Source organism: Gymnoscopelus braueri (genome assembly GCF_963280865.1).
Source record: "Gymnoscopelus braueri genome assembly, contig: SCAFFOLD_220, whole genome shotgun sequence".
Classification (NCBI taxonomy): Eukaryota; Metazoa; Chordata; class Actinopteri; order Myctophiformes; family Myctophidae; genus Gymnoscopelus; species Gymnoscopelus braueri.
Window position 1 is genome coordinate 53,633 of NW_027660710.1, and position 19,871 is coordinate 73,503.

At 38.6% G+C, this 19,871-nt stretch overlaps 1 protein-coding gene and 1 long non-coding RNA gene across 3 annotated transcripts; both read right to left on the reverse strand.

Moving 5' to 3' along the window:
• Positions 1–715: 715 nt before the first annotated feature.
• Positions 716–9,316, reverse strand: LOC308081289 (caspase-8-like). 2 transcript variants are annotated; one of them, XM_080457671.1, is made up of 6 exons: positions 9,242–9,316; positions 5,041–5,348; positions 4,662–4,711; positions 4,379–4,484; positions 2,917–3,479; positions 716–2,740 (listed from the first exon to the last, which is right to left on the reverse strand). In XM_080457671.1, the coding sequence occupies exons 2-5, from the start codon at positions 5,339–5,341 to the stop codon at positions 3,106–3,108; spliced, it is 831 nt and encodes a 276-aa protein (XP_080313797.1). In that variant the 5' UTR covers positions 5,342–5,348; positions 9,242–9,316; the 3' UTR covers positions 716–2,740; positions 2,917–3,105. The 2 variants fall into 2 exon arrangements, with proteins under 2 accessions (XP_080313797.1, XP_080313798.1); XM_080457672.1 differs by having other exon boundaries at positions 4,662–4,699; positions 9,233–9,276.
• Positions 9,317–15,046: 5,730 nt separating this feature from the next.
• On the reverse strand, positions 15,047–19,609 carry LOC308081288. The gene is made up of 3 exons (XR_013932820.1): positions 19,498–19,609; positions 16,379–16,686; positions 15,047–16,128 (listed from the first exon to the last, which is right to left on the reverse strand). It is a non-coding gene; the product is annotated as an uncharacterized lncRNA (long non-coding RNA).
• Between the last annotated feature and the right edge of the window lie 262 nt (positions 19,610–19,871).

The window sequence follows — 19,871 nt, forward strand, 5'->3', positions numbered from 1 at the left end:
TTTTGAATAGCCAAAGCATATGGTTAAAGTGGTTAAAATGATTGTAATGCTATATTAACTAATTTTGCTGGGGACCCCCTGGTACCCTGCCAAGAACCCCTGAGGGTCCTGGACCCCACGTTGAGATCCAATGCTATAAAGTATGGGTCTTCAACAGGGGGTCCAGGACCCCTAGAGGGTCCTCAGAGTTACTACAGGGGGCGGCCGCCAAATCTTTTTGATAGGAACTTTTTTCTTCATATTAACCACTTGAACCCTAGCATCACCGTAAATAGCAGATCTACGTGCTCACATGCTCGGCTATTTTCAGTGAAGAGTTTTGGTGTAGAGGGAAAAAGGAGCAGATCAAGTACAGAGTCAAGTTTACTTACAAAACACTGATGACCCATGACAGTGCTGTCAAACAAGTCTATGAAGCCATCTATGAAATCTATGAAAAAGTGTATTCTGCAACACAATGTTATGCAATATGTAGTGGGGGGTCCCTGCTTCATCTCTGTCTCATCTATAAGGGGTCCTTGGCCCAAAGAACCGTTGAAGACCCCTGGTATAAAGTGTGTAATCTATGATCTTACTTAATGTGCGTTAAACTAGTTAAATTAAACCAAATCAATGTCTCAGTTGTTGAACAATACAGCCATTAGGAATCTTGACTGGCATATAGCGTTCACTTCATAATGCAACTTTCAGTACAATCAAATAAAAACATTAAAAGTTTGAGTAAAATAAGTATTTTATTCTCAGAAAATGGTGTGTCGAAGGCATATATCACAGCTTATACCAAGACATTGTCTTAACAGGCATGTACAGCAATATTTGAAATATGAAGGATAATGCATCAAACGTGTATAGCACTTTTCTGAACCTTCAAAATACACTTAAAGCTGCACTATGTAACTTTGCTCTTCTACCCCGGATTTGAACTCAGTTTCCTGCGCAAGTGCTAACCTTTTTATCATTGAGCTAATAGAGCCTGCCTACCTGATGGTCAATTTAATCTTGACCATCAGGTAAACATTTGTGTCAGATCCTGTGTCTAGGTGAGACATGACCTTTGACTTAATTTGTCTTAATAGAAGTGGGGGGGAGACAAAATAAAACCACCCCAATTGTATAAGTTATATTGAATTAACATACTTTACCATACAGATTGGACAAAATTATATTTAATTTATGGGGAAAACATAGTGCAGCTTTAACCTGTGGTTATTATTAAAGACAAATCAATAGGCCCGGGTGGCACAGGGGAAAATGTCCTGCCCACCACTGTGGAGACTATATAGTTTGCTAAAAGGGGAAAAAGTAAAAAAAAAAAAGTATATTAAACAATAATAAACAAACAATAACAACAACACAATAAATGGTGTTAAAACACGGTAGGATACAGTAGGTATCGAACAAATTATATAGCGATTACAACAATGTGGAACATAGATTTAAAATGTTATGGAAATATCGATTCTAAGATTATGAAACATTTCTATAAATTTATCTCAATCACCAGCTTATTTGCTACAAATTGATACAGATTTTAGCACCAAGAAATTGTTGCCAACAGGGTCCCTTATGTACTTTATGTCCTTTGCCTGAGCAAAGTGCAGCTCTCACAGAAAATAGCAAATTGTGTCACGCTGTGACGCGTTGTGAGCTTGTCAATCGGGTATTTTCAGCGAAAGCTTTCCCCAGCATAACAGAAAACAGAAAAGACACTAGTATAGAGCCTGAGGGACTCCGCTCAACCATATGGGGTTTAAGTGGTTAACTATTGCAAAATATGGGACAATTATTATGAATGGGTGGGGGTAGAGTCCAGTGTGTGGTAGATAAGATAAGGCAGGCTCTATCACTGTGACTTGGCACCAGTTGTCAACTGACGTGGAATAAATAAAAAAACAAGGCCCATGTTCTATAATGTAATTATGTAGACTGTCACTATTAACCCAGATGTTTCAATCAAGTTCAAAAGGGTTCTGGTGTATCCAGACAATGCATAGAACTGGAATATGGGTGCCAAAGGTAAAGTCTCGATACTGTTTAACTCAATGTATAAATTACATCAAGTCCAACACTTTTTCAAAAGGAAATCAATCAAGAGTGTGTGGCAGAGATTATCTCCAACAGCATTGATAGCCTGCCCTACAATTCCTGGAACTTTGAACATGACAGCAGCAGGAGAGCGAGAGAGTGGAAGAGAAATAGAGACAGTTGTCACCCAAGATATTTATGTCTAGACATCTTGAAGGACGGTGGGGAGTCTCACTTTTTGATGGGTTGTGGTAGGGCATTCCACATTTTGGTGGCATAGCAGTAGAATTAATTCATCCCCATGTTTGTGCCGAATTTGGGGATGTGCCCGTGGGCACCACTCACCTTTTTGAAATAGCCACACAGGTAGTGAACAGGGCACTGGTCCCTTGAGTATCTTGAAGACCAGGCTCATTGCCAAGTTCTGTACTCTGTCCTCTACCCTGAGCCACCCCACCCTATGTATATATTCATGTCCCATCAATCTCAATTTGGATTGCAGTTGCCTTTTCTTTGTCATGAGCAAGATAGGAAGACCCACTTCAAAAACAACGCATGTGAGCTTGTCGTTTGGAATCAATTGGAGATGGGCGTGAACACCAGCTTTTTCCTCAGGGTGACCTTTTTAGCTTCAGGCATCTGCGTGCCCCCAAACGCCCCCTTCTGGGCCACGTCGTCATTAACCCGATAGAGAATGGTCATGAGGTCAACACCACTGTAACAAACACACACACACAACATTCAGAACACTCCAACAACTTTAAACTATGTAGTACATGCAGCAATGAAGGCAATTATGAACATTTAACAATAATTATTGTGGACAAAGTTTGACTTTCAAAACTGCATTCCTTAATAACGATAATGATTTATAATGATTTTGAGAGTTACCTGGGACAGAACTCTCGTAGTTGTTTCCACAAACACTGCATGAACCAGGTCCCGTTTATTGCGTGTCTGTTTGCCGCATAATTCTCCACGGTGGCCATGGCGACCAGGAAATCTGCTTCTGCTTTCACGACCATCCTAGAAGGTGTGGCGTCTCCTTCTGCAGAGTTGTCTGCTTGACCCCCAGACTGACTATTCCTCTCTTTCTGACAGGCCTGGATGAAGAACACCTTGAATTTTGTCAAGGAGCGGGCATTTCACCCCATTGAACGTCGTAGTGATGTCATCAATGCAGAGACGCTTGCAGTCGGTCCCGAAGACAGCGCCCTTGTCCCCGTGACTCATGACGCAGCAAACGAAGGCGTCTCCGTGCTGTGGAGGATCGCCAGCATTAAAGTCGGTGAACTCGTCTCCGGACCATTCCCGTACTTTCCCGTACATCGGTAGCTCGAAGAGGTTCTCCAAAGAAGACAGGAGTTTCAGTGTCTCCTCCATTTGGATCTTGGTTTGGTCTTTAAACATCAGCACTCTGAAGCCCAGCCAGCTGAATGTACGTGCCAAGTCAACTACAGGGCAGGAAAAAAACAAACAAACAACCAAACAAACTCATTAATGTTCAACCTCCAAAGAAACACTACCATTACAGCATAGCATTTACTTCTCATGTTTACATTTTAGATTTGAAATTGACACTCTTGTGAAGAGCAGTTTACGACCATTGCAGTCATAGAAGGATCTGTAGATCAGTGGTTCTCAACCTGTGGGTCGGGAACCTCAGGGGGGTACCCACAGTATTTTGGGGGGGTTCCCCAGATGACAGTGAGTGAATTGACAATTTAAGGACTTTTAATACCAAAAAGAAATTACTGCATCAACAAGTAATCAACAAACTATACTATAAAAACTGGTTAAAGGAGTAGTTCACCCAAAAAAAAATACTTATTTCCTATCAATTACACACCCCATGAAGCCTTGAATTTATGGAGATTATTTTGTTTTTGTCTCATTCCTAAACCAATAATTTGATGACCGGCGGAAATAGTCTCCTACTGAGTCTCCTACAAAATAATCTCCATGAATTCAAGGCTTCATAGTGTGTGTAATTGATAGGAAATAAGGCATTTTTGGGGTGAATTACTCCTTTAAACATTGACCAAATTGTCAAATAATATAAGAAAGGGGCAAAAAGTGTGTAAATAGACGATCTACAAGCTCAAAACTGAGCTTGTAGATCTGCTATTTTCACAATATTTCTCTGTGGAACTGAGTCAAACAAAATGTAATGCCTCAACTCCTACATTCCAAGGGATTGTCAGGGTGGGGGGGTCCCCAGTTCAAATATGATTACGTTGCAGAGTCACGGCCTGAAAAGGTTGAGAACCACTCCTGTAGATAACCAACATTACAAACAACCAACAGTAAGAGCATGAGCGTAAGTGCCATAGCATCCAAACAACATTCATACCAGCATCCTGGTTTGTTCCAGCTCTAGGTGGAGAGCCGGGAAAGATCTCATTGTTCATGATCAGACAGAGACCTGTAGGTTTGCTGGTCAACTTGTACTGATCGTCCTAAAAACAGCAAAGATAGATGTTTTGGTTTTGCACTTCATACACAATGGTACACTACAATGCATGCTCCAGGACTAATCAGACCAAAATACAAAGTTACTACTATCTGTATGCAAAAGGAGTTTTTATAATATTGTTATTGTTGTTTTTTGTGAATGTTTCACTACTTTTACTTACACATACTGCCTCCTGTACTTTGTTGTGGACAGGACCACCTGTGTTAAAAACTAAAACAAAAAACAAAATCACATTCCAAAAATTTGCATTGAGTTTTGGATAAATTAAGAAAATAAGCTCTGTAGCAAAAAAAGGCTTATGTTATTATATATCACACGTTTGATTCATCAGGATTATCTCCACAAATCAACACAATTTTCAAACCACACACAATTGCAGCTAAATACATATAATTTGGGTGGTCCTCGACATGAAAAAGTTTGAGAACCACTGATATAGCAATGTAGGTTTTTAAGAAAACTGTTAGGATTTAGAAGACATTTTTAGAATCAGCCTCAGGTCTTAATGGGTAAGTTAAAGTATTATCAAGGTAATGAACCTGCATTGTCGTCCCACTGTATCTCCTCCAGCCTAGTGATATTCTTCTTGATGCCATCATCAGTTTGTAGCATGTCCAGGAAGGCTTTGCACGTGCTTTCTGCTTTTCCAATCATCTTGTCCAGAAGTCCGCCGATTTTGTCTTCTGGAGTGCCCTGGTTGATGTTTTTCAGATTTCTGTGTTCCCGGTGGGTTATAAGCTTCTCCTGCTCTGCTGTGTGAAGGACGAGGTCGGGGTCTTCACACAGAATATCCTGTAGGACTGTTTTTCTACGCACAATTGCATCTTTGGCTGTCGTCATGCTGAACCTGAAGAGAGGAACAGTGTTAAAAAATAAATGAATGAAGATACAGTCGTTTTGAAATGTAAATCCCATGTAACTTCCTGATGTGTGTATATTTTTTTTTAGGGTTCATCCACATGTCCGTACATGGACAAACGTGTCCGTGGCATCTTTAAATAAAGATACAGCCTAGATCTTTTCATTATCTTCCTGTATAATTTAGGATATGTCAGTCAGAGATGTCAGTCACAGTCAGTCACGTCCACACGTACCCGGGTATTTTTTATAAACGTAGCTATTTATTTGCGTTTGGGGGGGTTCGTCCACACGCAGGAGGGTTTTTGTAAACGCATCTTTTTGAGAACTCCGGCCACAGTGTAGATTTTTAAAAACTCTGTTTATAAGTCGTTGTGTGGACGGCATAAACGGAGGTTTTCACATTATAAGCACGTGCAGTGGGAGTACTGTAATTAATATAACTAGATACAATACCAGGAGACCTGGTTCTGCCAGACCCAAAATTAAGTCCTAGTATGTAACACACCTACAAACCACTTTATAACTGAAGTTCATGATGTCATGAATAGTTTGTGACGAAAGAGGACGTCACAAACTTTTTTTTGCCTGGGGCCGGAGGACAAATGACCCCCTGCCCATGTATGACGAAAGGGGAAGTCACAAACTTTTTTTTGGCTGGGGCCGGAGGACAAATGACCCCTGCCCATGTATGGACGAAACAGATACAAAGCCTCATGTAAGCCCGACCCCTTGGGTCTGGCAATAATTAGCCCATAGTCTACATCATGTATTTAATATTCCTCACTGTCATTGCATGTTGACTGCATACACTTGCATTATAGGCTATGTTCTATTAGCCTGGTAAACCCTCCCTCCAGAAATCTCATTTGTATTTTATTTCAGGAATCAAATGGAAATGAGAATTCCGGAGGGACGGGCTTTACCAGGCTAATGTTCTATAGGAACGAATTATATTCTGTAGGCCTATGAATAAACAAAATTGTGTTTGCGCCGAGGAAACATTTTGTAAAATTATACGTCAATCATAATTAACAATCAAATCAAACGTGTAGACTCATCGCTCCAGTAAATTTCATACAAGGACCTTTTCATGATCCTCTTTTTAACCCAGCACCCCAACAGGTGATGTGCATTCAAATCTGCATTTTATAATTCAAAAATCCCCATTAATAGGCCACTGGGTTGTGGGACATGTGATTGTGTGCCCTCATTTATCAAATATTTCCAATTGACATAATTAGGCCTACAAGCAATTAAGATCAAGCGATTTAAAAACAATCTAACATATTTACAATGTTATAAGTTAGATGCTTAATCATTCATCCATTTAAACAAGTGCTAGAACAGTCATGCAGATCTATATATTTGCAGATCTGGCTCTGTTAAGACATAGGAGCGCGTACAAGCGGAAAGGATTTAGCTGGAATATTTTCATGGAGAGAGAGCGAGGTCTCTCAACTTGGGCAGCCTACAGTCCGACAGTAGGTAACTGTCCTTCTGAGGATATGCAACATCACTTAAGGATATAACGTGGTTTTTGGCCACGGCGGGAGATTGAAGTCCTGTCATGAATGTGCATGGTGTCACGGCCCGGGGACAGCACTGCTCTTTATTTGCAAAACAGCAGCAGTCAGGTCTCCACAGAGCGCGCACTGCCCACTGCTCTGTAATGGGTTAAATTAATATACAAAATGTATTCCATTCAGGACGATGTGATGGTATCATTCTTGACAAAGAAAGTTTATAATGTTACAGAATATGGTAATCCCACATTGGCAAACACTGTAGGACTGCAGTTTCCACTGTATGCCAAAATGCGCACCCACACCGTCTCTCTCCTTATTTTAAGGATCGAGAAAATAACGTTATGTTACGCACTGGGTGGCATAGGAGCCCTGACACGTGCATTGAATTCAATGAGAGCCAGGTGGATTATTTCATGATTCTCTTTAAAGCCAGCACCCCAACAGCTGATGTGTGCATTCATCATCTGTATTAACTACTTTTGTTGGGGACCCCCTGGATTTTGAGCTACTGTACCAGTCTACCATGCCCATCCATCCAGATAATTCAAGCTTAAGTAAAAGTATCAATACTCCAATGTAGAAATACTCTGTTACAAGTAAAAGTCTGGAATTCAAAATATTAAAATGTACTTAAAGTACCAAAAGTATAAAGTACTCATTATGCAGAATGTCCTATTTCAGAAGTTTTCTTCTTTCTAATTTCTAAAATGTATAAAATTATTTTGAAAATAGCAGATCTACAAGCTCACAAGCAGATTGGCTATTTTCAAATGGCCAAAAGGTATAGGGTTGAAGTGGGTGATGTATGTTTTGTTTTGTAATAATAATCAAAATCTACAAAGTAACCTCTGAGATGTAGTCTACAACTCAGAGGAAAATATTGTACTTTTACTCCACTACAATTATTTTAAAACTTTAACGTTACAAGTTACTTTGTAGATTTCGAAAATTATTGCAAAACAATACTTTTATACTTTAACTGAAGTACATTTTGAATTCCGGACTTTTACTTGTAACAGAGTATTTCTATATTGCAGTAATGATACTTTTACTTAAGTAAAAAAAACACTTTTTTTTTACTACAATAATAATTAATAATAATATAATAAAAACCTTTATAAACACATTTGATTTGCCATCTTATCCGTGGCTCGTTATTTCAAAGAGAGATAACATTGCATTACGCAACATTTATTTGAAAGATTGCAAACTTTAATCGGTTCAGGGAAATATAAGAAGACATAATACACATTGTTTTCTGATTTTTGATGTGCTCACTGCTTAATGTATAATTTTATTGAGAAATCCAAAGAAGAGCACAGACCGGGCACTATGTATATTTTAAGACAAAATTACAAAGATAAATCTTTAAGATATATTTGGCTGTCATCGCGAGACAGTTGTTGCAGTTGTTGACTGCTGTAAATAGACAGTCTCGCGATGACAGCTTTGTTTTACCGTCTTAATACGTTGTAGTGTGGACAGAGATATTTTTGTAAACGGGGCCGTGTAGACGCACATCTTTTCAAAAACGAAAATGCAAAAGCTACGTTTATAAAAATGACCGTGTATGTGTGGACGAAGCCTAATTAAATACCCAAATCTAGTACGCGGGGGTCCCTGGGACAAAATATTTTCAGAGGGAGGTCCGTGGACAAATACATATTAATTTTTGGGGGTCCTTGACATGAAAACGTTTGAGAAACACTGGTTAAACAACATTAGGAAACAAGCCCAAATAAGCAACTACACTTTAGAAACAAGACAAACAACCGCAACCCGCAATTACCAATATTTAGAAGCAACTTAAATAAATGATAAAAAATAAGCCCAAAGTTTCTTATAATAAGCAGACATGGCAACACTGTCCGTACATGTTTGTGTCAGGACAGGGGAGAATAAGACAGACAGCTAGAAACATATACATAAACATATAGGATGGATTAGCAATTACTTAGCAAACATTACTTCTAGCCTAGAAGTAATGTTTGCTAATTGCTAATCCATCCTATATGTTTATAGTGGTATGTATGTCCGTGGCAAAAAATACAATATTTTGACGAAATTGTCCCTCACAAGCTGACATGGTAATGACCCATTCTGGATTTAAAAAAAAATGTTTTCAGTTTTAGTTTCTTTTTTTTAAATGTTTTCTTTGAGTAATTTTTTTTGTGCTCGGTGTATTAGACGCTTTTCAACATGATTTGCCCGCGACCCCACCTTAAAAAAAACAACAGGCTTTGAGTTCCAACCAAGTCTTGCAACATCTGGCTAGCCTTAAAACATAATGAATCCTCAGATAGGTAATTGGTATGTATACAGTAATATAAAAGAAGAGATTTACTGGTCTTACTGCGGTCACAAAGTTCTCAAAGTTATTAGGTGGTAGAGCAGCTCTGGTTGGCAGTAGGTAGTTTGTAGGCTCCTGTAGGCTACGTACTTCACTGTCACTAATTTACTTTCGTTTTTTAACGCAATGCCTTGCAGGGGGAGGCGGGGCCTTGACCTTAAAGGGTTAGTTCAGATTTTTTGAGTATTTTCTGTAGGAAATACTTACCATTAATGTAGTGGTTGCAAAGGTATTAATTGATTGCCCGAGTCCCGTGGTCAGAGTTATGGTCCGTTTCTGATAAATATGAATGTAGTTCCGGTAGATTAGTAGATTTGGTGGGGGCCGCTCATTAAAAATAAATTAATTAAAAAAACTAGCGTCATTTGTATTGTTGACCTATTTCTACCATATAGAGCAGGTTTCGTTCAATTTCGACCCCTCTGTCACCTGGTACTATTTTTTGTGTCATATATTTTGTGCGTGAGTAGGCTGCCGCGGCGCAGTGATTCTGGACACAAAGATTAGTACCATGTGACAGAGTTTATCAGAAACGGACCATAACTCTGACCACGGGACTCGGGCAATCAATTAATACCTTTGCAACCACTACATTAATGGTAAGTATTTCCTACAGAAAATACTCAAAAAATCTGAACTAACCCTTTAAGCAACGTGACACCTCATACACACATCTGGCTCAGTGGCTCCTCAACAGTAGTGTAAAGTAATTAAGTACATGTACTCAAGTACTGTACTTAAGTACAATTTTGAGGCATTATCACTTTAGTTAAATATTTAAAATGTTCAGAACTTTTACTTCTACTCCACTATAGGCAAATATTGTATTTTTACTCCACTACAATTATTTGAAAACTTTAGTTACTAGGTAGCCTACTTTGCAGATATAAATTATTGTATTATAAAACATACATGAACCACTTTAGCCCCATTTTATACCTGGGCTATTTGAAAATAAGTGAGCTTGTAGATCTGCTTTTTTCAAACATTTTGTACTTTTACTTTTGGTACTTTAAGTATATTTTGATGCCAATGCTTTTGTACTTTTACTCAAGTAACATTTTGAACACAGGCCTTTTACTTAACAGAGAGTCTGCAGATTTGCTATTTTCAAATAGCCAATGTATAAAATATGGTTAATGTGGTCAAAATGAAAAAATAGTTAATATGACGCTATATTAACTAATTTAGCTGTGGACCCCCTGGTAAGAACCCCCTAAGAAGGTCTTCAACAGGGGGTCCAGGACCCCTAGAGGGTCCTCAGAGTTACTACAGGGGGGCCTGCCAAATATTTGTGATAGGAACTTTTTTCTACATGCTCACATGCTCGGCTATTTTCAGTGAAGAGATTTGGTCTAGAGGGGAAAAGGAGCAGACAAAGTACTGAGTCAAGTTTACTTACAAAACACTGATGACAGTGCTGTCAAACCTGTCTATAAAGCTATCTATGAAATCTATGAAAAAGTTTAATCTGCAACACAATGTTATGCAATATGTACAGTAGTTGGGGGTCCCTGCTTCATCTCTGTCTCATCTATAAGGGGTTCTTGGCCCCAAAAAACGTTGAAGACCCCAGGTATAAAGTGTATAATCTATGATCTTACTTATTATGCGTTAAACTAGTTAAATGAAACCAAATAGTCCCCCCAGGATTCCGCAGAGAAAAAGTCTTGATTCCGCTGAGAACAATCCTGATTCTGCGGAGACCAATCCTTGATTCCGCGTCTTGATAGTTAATTTTCCGCGGACATTAAAAACAACCTAAAATGACCAGTTATCAAGCAAAAATAGATTATGTTTTAATAATCAAGTAAAATCCTTTATGAAATGATACAATTCATTGTTAAACCATTCTAAAACACTAAAATACCGTGGAACCTAGTAATTGAGTCAATGTTACATGGTTATAAATAGAGGTGGTCCGATCAGGCCGATAGCAATCACCAATCCAATCATGTTGGAGGGCATTTCTATTTATTATTATTATTTTTGTATTTATGCATGTAGAATGCATTTCTATCCATTTATTTTGTAGCAATAAAAGACTATGTCTCAAAACACTGGCTTACAGTTGAATTGGCAACTAAAGAAATATGAATTAAAGAAATTAAGTTATATACTGACATTGGCTGGGTTTCCCAAACGGATTTCAGCTCGTGCGTAGCCTAGAAGCTGCGTTAGAGCCTCCACGCAGCTGCGCAGTAGCAACGCCGCTACGCACTATCTTCGTTAGTAGCAGCTGTGTGTGCCCTACGTGCCATCTAAACTGGCTTCGGGAGACACCATCGTCGTAGGTTCTCAAGTGCACGGCGTTACGTGTCTTCTAAAACTACATTAGGGAAACAGCATGCACGTAGCCTTGGGAGAGGCTGTAGCCCTGAGTGCTGCCCTACGCAGCAGTTTGTTACGAGCGGGCCGGTGCGTAAAGTGCCTACCCAAAAAAGCAGATCTGTTCTTTTGGGTAGGGCGAGCGGCTGCGCTGCTTCGTCCTCTATGCATGAACCCGAAGTTTACAAATTGTACTGTACTCTCACGGATGATCTCTGATCCGATCATCTGATATGCTTAAATATTAAGCATATGCCAAGTTAACTAAAGGTAGCCTATATAAATGATGCTGAGCTAAACATGTTTCCTTAATTTCGATGTTTTATAGTTAAACGTTATGATGAAAGTCCCCAGTTCCTCTCACAAAGTGACAGCTGGCCATGTTTATGAATGGTTAAAACATCTTTTGAAAATAGCAGATCTACAAGCTCACAAATAGATCTGCTATTTTCAAAAGATGTTTATACATAGTAGACTTGGGAAATGGGACATTCTGCATACTTTAACTTTTGGTATTTTAAGTATATTTAATTGACTTGCACAATGGGGACACTTTAGTGTTTTATTTACCTGGCAAATGTCACCTCACCACTGTAATTTAATGCATAAATATATTATTCAAACGTTGTATTTAGAGTGGGCAGCTTCAGGACATCTGACAGTTGGCTCTGTCACCGATAGTATTTTTATCAGATGTTCGGATCATCCGTGTGAAAGTATGCTACAATTTATAATCGCCGGGTTCTTGCATATGTAGTGGAAGCAGTGAGCTGGGATTGAACCCGAAGCTCCCACTCGCCAGTCCAACGTGTTACCAGTCATGCCAATAAGCCTGAGCCCGATAGCTAGGTCTGTTGCACGCCGCTTCTGGCTAATTTGACTGTGGGGGCTACTACACATATATCCAGCGCAGCAGTTCCTCATAATAGCCGCTCGCCCTACCCAAAAGAACAGATCTGCAAGCTATTAACACGGCATGTCGCAGTGTGTTGATAGCTTGTATGTCTGTTTCTTTGGATAGGCGTCGCACGTTACGCGCCGGGACGGCCGTAATTATATATATATATATATATATATATATATATATATATATATATATATATATATATATAGGTGTGTGTGTGTGTGTGTGTGTGTGTGTGTGTGTGTGTGTGTGTGTGTGTGTGTGTGTGTGTGTGTGTGTGTGTGGTATTTTTATGATCCATTTCACTGTACAGTATATATTCGCAAAGGGTGTTTAAACTGCTGTGTGTGTAGTGTAGGACAGCACTACGTAGTTTACGTAGGCTTTACGTATGGCTTCGTCCAGGAGGTCTTTACGTGCATGCTGTTTCCCGAATGTAGTTTTAGCACACACATAACGCTGTGCACTTGAGAACCTATGACGATGCTGTCTCCCGAAGCCAGTTTAGATGGCACGTAGGGCACAAACAGCTGCTACTAATGAAGATAGTGCATAGCGGGGTTGCTACTGCGCAGCTGCGTGGAGGCTCTTACGCAGCTTCTAGGCTACGCACGAGCTGAAATTCTTTTGGGAAACCCGGCCAATGCCTCTGAACATTGGCTTGCACAGAGCCAAAATGCAATAATAATATTAGGCTTGTCGTTCAGAATGGGAAATAAAGTTGTCCTTTTGAGGAGAAATAGAAACATAAACTTTAAGTTTAACATGAGGGAGAGGGTCCCTATACAGGGAATTACTTGATATCTAGGCTGCAGAAAACATTCAGTTGGATATTAAACACACAGACACAAGAATTACAGCTGCCATTAATTAGTGCTGTTGATTGCCTAGTGCCTGGTCAAATCGGGGTCAACGAGCCATCGTTAACTTGCTCTGATTCTGAAGTTTAGCTGTAGTTCTCCTGCTCTCTCTCTCTCTCTCTCTCTCTCTCTCTCTCTCTCTCTCTCTCTCTCTCTCTCTCTCTCTCTCTCTCTCTCTCTCTCTCTCTCTCTCTCTCTCCCTCCCTCCCATGTGCTTGTATGGGAGGGGGAAATCTCGACCAATCTTGACCATCAGGTAAATCTTTATGTCAGATCCTGTGTCTCGGTGAGACATGACCTTTGACACGATCTAAATGTCTTATAGTCCATGAGCCAGACAAGATTTCAATATAGAAAGAGTGGGCAAAACCAAACCTATATTAAATTGTTCATAGGGTCAATACGAGTAAATAAATATATGATAACCTTTCCACAGGAGTAGCTTTTTCATGGTTTCATGGAAAAAATGACAACATTTAAAAAAGAGTTATCATAATGAAACTTCCTGAGTTGATTACTTACATGAAGTCAATGATTTATCGTATTACAAGTTTTCTGAAATTGTATATTTAAATATGCAAATTTGGCATTTAGTCCATGAGCCAGAGCCCCAAAATTGAGCCAGATATTGAATATTCCCTCGTTAAAAACCTTTGACTCCAACATCTTACAAAATGAAATAAGAATGTTGACTCTGGCTTTGTCCAATGTTCCAATGTTGATTCTGGAAAGTTATGCAAATTTGGGCATATTTTCCTAATGCCTAATTTGCATATTTAAATATACAATTTCAGAAAACTTGTAATACGATAAATCATTGTCTTCATGTAAGTAATCAACTCAGAAAGTTTCATTATGATAACTCTTTTTTTTTTTAAATCATTTTTTCACCTGTCATGTACGTATGGGGAAAATAACAAAATGTGTGATAACTATGAAAAAGCTACTCTTGTGGAAAGGTTATCATATATTTATTTAGACCCTATGAACAATTTAATATAGGTTTGGTTCTGCCCACTCTTTCGATAATCATTGCTCAATTTTGGGACTCTGGCTCATGGACTATTAATAGAAGGCAGGGAAACCAAATACAAGCACTCAATTGTATAAGTTATATTGTATTGAAGGGATAGTTCCCCCCTAAATGACTTTTTTCTATCGATTAGAAGCCAATAGTTTGATGACCTGCAGCGGTTCCGGTAGGAGACACAAAGGAGACTCTTTGAGTCTCCTACCGGAACCGCTGCCGGTCATCTAATCGGACTAATCGATAGGAAAAAAACGTTTTTTTGGGGTGAACTATACAGTACCTTTAACATACTCTACCATACAGATTGGACAAAATTATATTTTATTTTTGAAAAACACACATGACATAATGCAGCTTTAACCTGTGGTTATTATTAAGACAAATCAATAGGGAATCCCTTGTGGCACAGGGGAAAATGTCCTGCCCACCACTGTGGAGAAAGTTTGCTAAAAGGGGAAAAATAAAAATAAATAAAAATAATATTGAAACAAACAATAACGAAATAAATTGTGTTAAAACACGGTAGGACACAGTAGGTATCGAACAAATTATATATCCTTTGCCTGAGCACTTTTTGGGAATGTCCAGGAGTTACAAGATTTTGGTCTCACATTTATTATCACATAATTTACTGGATTAGTTAGTTTTAATCTGATGTTTACCACACATATTTCTATTGATGATCCTTTAATGTGTGTGTGTGTGTGTGTGTGTGTGTGTGTGTGTGTGTGTGTGTGTGTGTGTGTGTGTGTGTGTGTGTGTGTGTGTGTGTGTGTGTGTGTGTGTGTGTGTGATTTATATTTATTTAGGGTTAACCCTAATGGTAAAATAAAGTGTTTACTAAAAATCAAACACATGTGTGTGTATAATTACATGATATGAGCTGAGATGATTGGCCCACGAATACAACTTAACTCGTTCACTTGTATTAACAGTATTAACCCTTTAAACCCCAGCAGGTGGGGAAAGCTATCACAGAAAATACCAGATCGACAAGCTCACTCGCAATCGGCTATTTTTAGCGAAAGATTTCCCCCACAATAACAGAAAACAGAAAATACTTGTATAGAGCCCTGAGGAACTCCGGTCAACCATTATGGGGTTTAAGTGGTTAACCAACATGATTTGTGTGTTGTGTGTGAAAGCACTCAGCAGTGATGGAAGAAGTCCTCACATTTTTTACTTAAGTAAAAGTATCAATACCCTCTTGTAGAAATAGTCTGTCAAGTTTAAGTACAAGTTTGGTATTGAAAATTTACTTGAGTAAAAGTATTGCCATCAAAATATACTATTTCACAAGTTTTCAAACGTATAAAATCTTAAAGAATCCTTTGAAAATAGCCGATCTACAAGCTTGCAACGTGTCGCTTTCCAACGCGTTGTGAGATGGTTTTGTAATAATAATCAAAATCTTCAAAGTACTATGACTATTAGTAACTAAAGTTTTCAAATAATTATAGTGGAGTAAAAATATTTCCCTTTGAGATGTAGTGGAGTATAAGTAAAATTATAGAAAATTGGAAATACTCCAGTAAAGTAAAAAAAAATACCTAAAAATTGTACTTAAAGTACAGTACTTGAGTAAATGTATTTAGTTTCTTTACACCTCTGGCACTCAGTCGTTTGGAATCAATTGGAGATGGGTGTGAACACCGGCTTCTTCCTCAGGGTGACCTTCTTAGCTTCAGGCATCTGCGTGATCCCAAACGCCCCCTTCTGGGCCACGTCGTCATTAACCCGATAGAGAATGGTCATGAGGTCAGCGCCACTGTGAGAGACACACACACACACACACACACACACACACACACACACACACACACACACACACACACACACACACACACACACACACACACACACACACACAGTGAGAATGGTCATGAGGTCAACGCCACTGTAACAAACACACACACCACATTCAGAAAACTACAGCAACTTTAACGCCACAACACGTCTGGCACTTGTTTGAATTATGATCAGTTAAGTTAAAGTAGCCTAATATCAAGGTAATGAACCTGCATTGTCGTCCCACTGTATCTCCTCCAGCCTAGTGATATTCTTCTTGATGCCATCATCAGTTTGTAGCATGTCCAGGAAGGCTTTGCACGTGCTTTCTCCTTTTCCAATCATCTTGTCCACAAGTCCACCGATTTTGTCTTCTGGAGTGCCCTGGTTGATGTTTTTCAGATTTCTGTGTTCCCGGTGGGTTATAAGCTTCTCCTGCTCTGCTGTGTGAAGGACGAGGTCGGGGTCTTCACACAAAATATCCTGTAGGACTGTTTTTCTACGCACAATTGCATCTTTGGCTGTCGTCATGCTGAACCTGTAGAGAGGAACAGTGTTAAAAAATAAATGAATGAAGATAGTCATTTTGAAATGTAAATCCCATGTAACTTCCTGAAGTGTGTATAATTTTTTTTAGGGTTCATCCACATGTCCGTACATGGACAAACGTGTCCGTGGCATCTTTAAATAAAGATACAGCCTAGATCTTTTCATTATCTTCATTATCTTCATTATCTTAAATTTAATTTAATATCTAACATATTTACAATGTTATAAGTTAGATGCTTAATCATTCATCCATTTAAACAAGTGCTATAACAGTAATGCAGATCTATATATTTGCAGATCTGGCTCTGTTAAGACATAGGAGCGCGTACAAGTGGAAAGGATTTAGCTGGAATATTTTCATGGAGAGAGAGCGAGGTCTCTCAACTTGGGCAGCCTACAGTCCGACAGTAGGCAACTGTCCTTCTGAGGATATGCAACATCAATTAAGGATATAACGTGGTTTTTGGCCACGGCGGGAGATTGAAGTCCTGTCATGAATGTGCATGGTGTCACGGCCCGGGGACAGCACTGCTCTTTATTTGCAAAACAGCAGCAGTCGGGTCTCCACAGAGCGCGCACTGCCCACTGCTCTGTAATGGGTTAAATTAATATACAAAATGTATTCCATTCAGGACGATGTGATGGTATCATTCTTGACAAAGACAGTTTATAATGTTACAGAATATGGTAATCCCACATTGGCAAACACTGTAGGACTGCAGTTTCCACTGTATGCCAAAATGCGCACCCACACCGTCTCTCTCCTTATTTTAAGGAATAACGTTATGTTACGCACTGGGTGGCATAGGAGCCCTGACATGTGCATTGAATTCAATGAGAGCCAGGTGGATTATTTCATGATTCTCTTTAAAGCCAGCACCCCAACAGCTGATGTGTGCATTCATCATCTGTATTAACTACTTTTGTTGGGGACCCCCTGGATTTTGAGCTACTGTACCAGTCTACCATGCCCATCCATCCAGATAATTCAAGCTTAAGTAAAAGTATCAATACTCCAATGTAGAAATACTCTGTTACAAGTAAAAGTCTGGAATTCAAAATTTACTTGAGTAAAAGTACAAAAGTATTTGTATTAAAATGTACTTAAAGTACCAAAAGTATAAAGTACTCATTATGCAGAATGTCCCATTTCAGAAGTTTTCTAATGTAAAAAATGTATACAATTATTATGAAAATAGCAGATCTACAAGCTCACAAGCATGTAGATTGGCTATTTTCAAATGGCCAAAAGGTATAGGGTTGAAGTGGGTGATGTATGTTTTGTTTTGTAATAATAATCAAAATCTACAAAGTAACCTCTGAGATGTAGTCTACAACTCAGAGGAAAATATTGTACTTTTACTCCACTACAATTATTTTAAAACTTTAACGTTACAAGTTACTTTGTAGATTTTGAAAATTATTGCAAAACAATACTTTTATACTTTAACTGAAGTACATTTTGAATTCCGGACTTTTACTTGTAACAGAGTATTTCTATATTGCAGTATTGATACTTTTACTTAAGTAAAAAAAAAGGTTTTTTACTACAATAATAATAATATAATAAAAACCTTTATAAACACATTTGATTTGCCATCTTATCCGTGGCTTGTTTGTCACTTAAATCCAGTCGCTGCTTATTTCAAAGAGAGATAACATTGCGTTACGCATTGGGAGGTGGACAAGCGTTTGAATAAACATTTATTTGAAAGATTGCAAACTTTAATCGGTTCAGGGAAATATAAGAAGACATAATACACATTGTTTTCTGATTTTTGATGTGCTCACTGCTTAATGTATCATTTTATTGAGAAGAGCACAGACCGGGCACTACTGTATATTTTAAGACAAAATTACAAAGATAAATCTTTAAGATATATTTGGCTGTCATCGCGAGACAGTTGTTGCAGTTGTTGACCGCTGTAAATAGACAGTCTCGCGATGACAGCTTTGTTTTACCGTCTTAATACGTTGTAGTGTGGACAGAGATATTTTTGTAAACGGGGCCGTGTAGACGCACATCTTTTCAAAAACGAAAATGCAAAAGCTACGTTTATAAAAATGACCGTGTATGTGTGGACGAAGCCTAATTAAATACCCAAATCTAGTACGCGGGGGTCCCTGGGACAAAATATTTTCAGAGGGAGGTCCGTGGACAAATACATATTAATTTTTGGGGGTCCTTGACATGAAAACGTTTGAGAAACGCTGGTTAAACAACATTAGGAAACAAGCCCAAATAAGCAACTACACTTTAGAAACAAGACAAACAACTGCAACCCGCAACTACCAATATTTAGAAGCAACTTAAATAAATGATAAAAAATAAGCCCAAAGTTGCTTATAATAAGCAGACATGGCAACACTGTCGTACATGTTTGTGTCAGGACAGGGGAGAATAAGACAGACAGCTAGAAGTAATGTTTGCTAATTGCTAATCCATCCTATATGTTTATAGTGGTATGTATGTCCGTGGCAAAAAATACAATATTTTGACGAAATTGTCCCTCACAAGCTGACATGGTAATGACCCATTCTGGATTTAAAGAAAAAATGTTTTCAGTTTTAGTTTCTTTTTTTTTTAAATGTTTCCTTTGAGTAATTTTTTTTGTGCTCGGTGTATTAGACGCTTTTCAACATGATTTGCCCGCGACCCCACCTTAAAAAAAACAACAGGCTGGTTGAGTTCCAACCAAGTCTTGCAACATATCTGGCTTAGCCTATAATTAATCCTCAGATAGGTGCAATTGGTATGTATGTATACAGTAATATAAAAGAAGAGATTTACTGGTCTTACTGCGGTCACAAAGTTCTCAAAGTTATTAGGCGGTAGAGCAGCTCTGGTCGGCAGTAGGTAGTCTGTAGGCTCCTGTAGGCTACGTACTTCACTATCACTAATTTACTTTCGGTTTTTAACGCAATGCCTTGCAGGGGGAGGCGGGGCCTTGACAACGTGACACCTCATACACACATCTGGCTCAGTGGCTCCTCAACAGTGGTATAAAGTAATTAAGTACATGTACTCAAGTACTGTACTTAAGTACAATTTTGAGGCATTATCACTTTAGTTAAATATTTAAAATGTTCAGAACTTTTACTTCTACTCCACTATAGGCAAATATTGTACTTTTACTCCACTACAATTATTTGAAAACTTTAGTTACTAGGTAG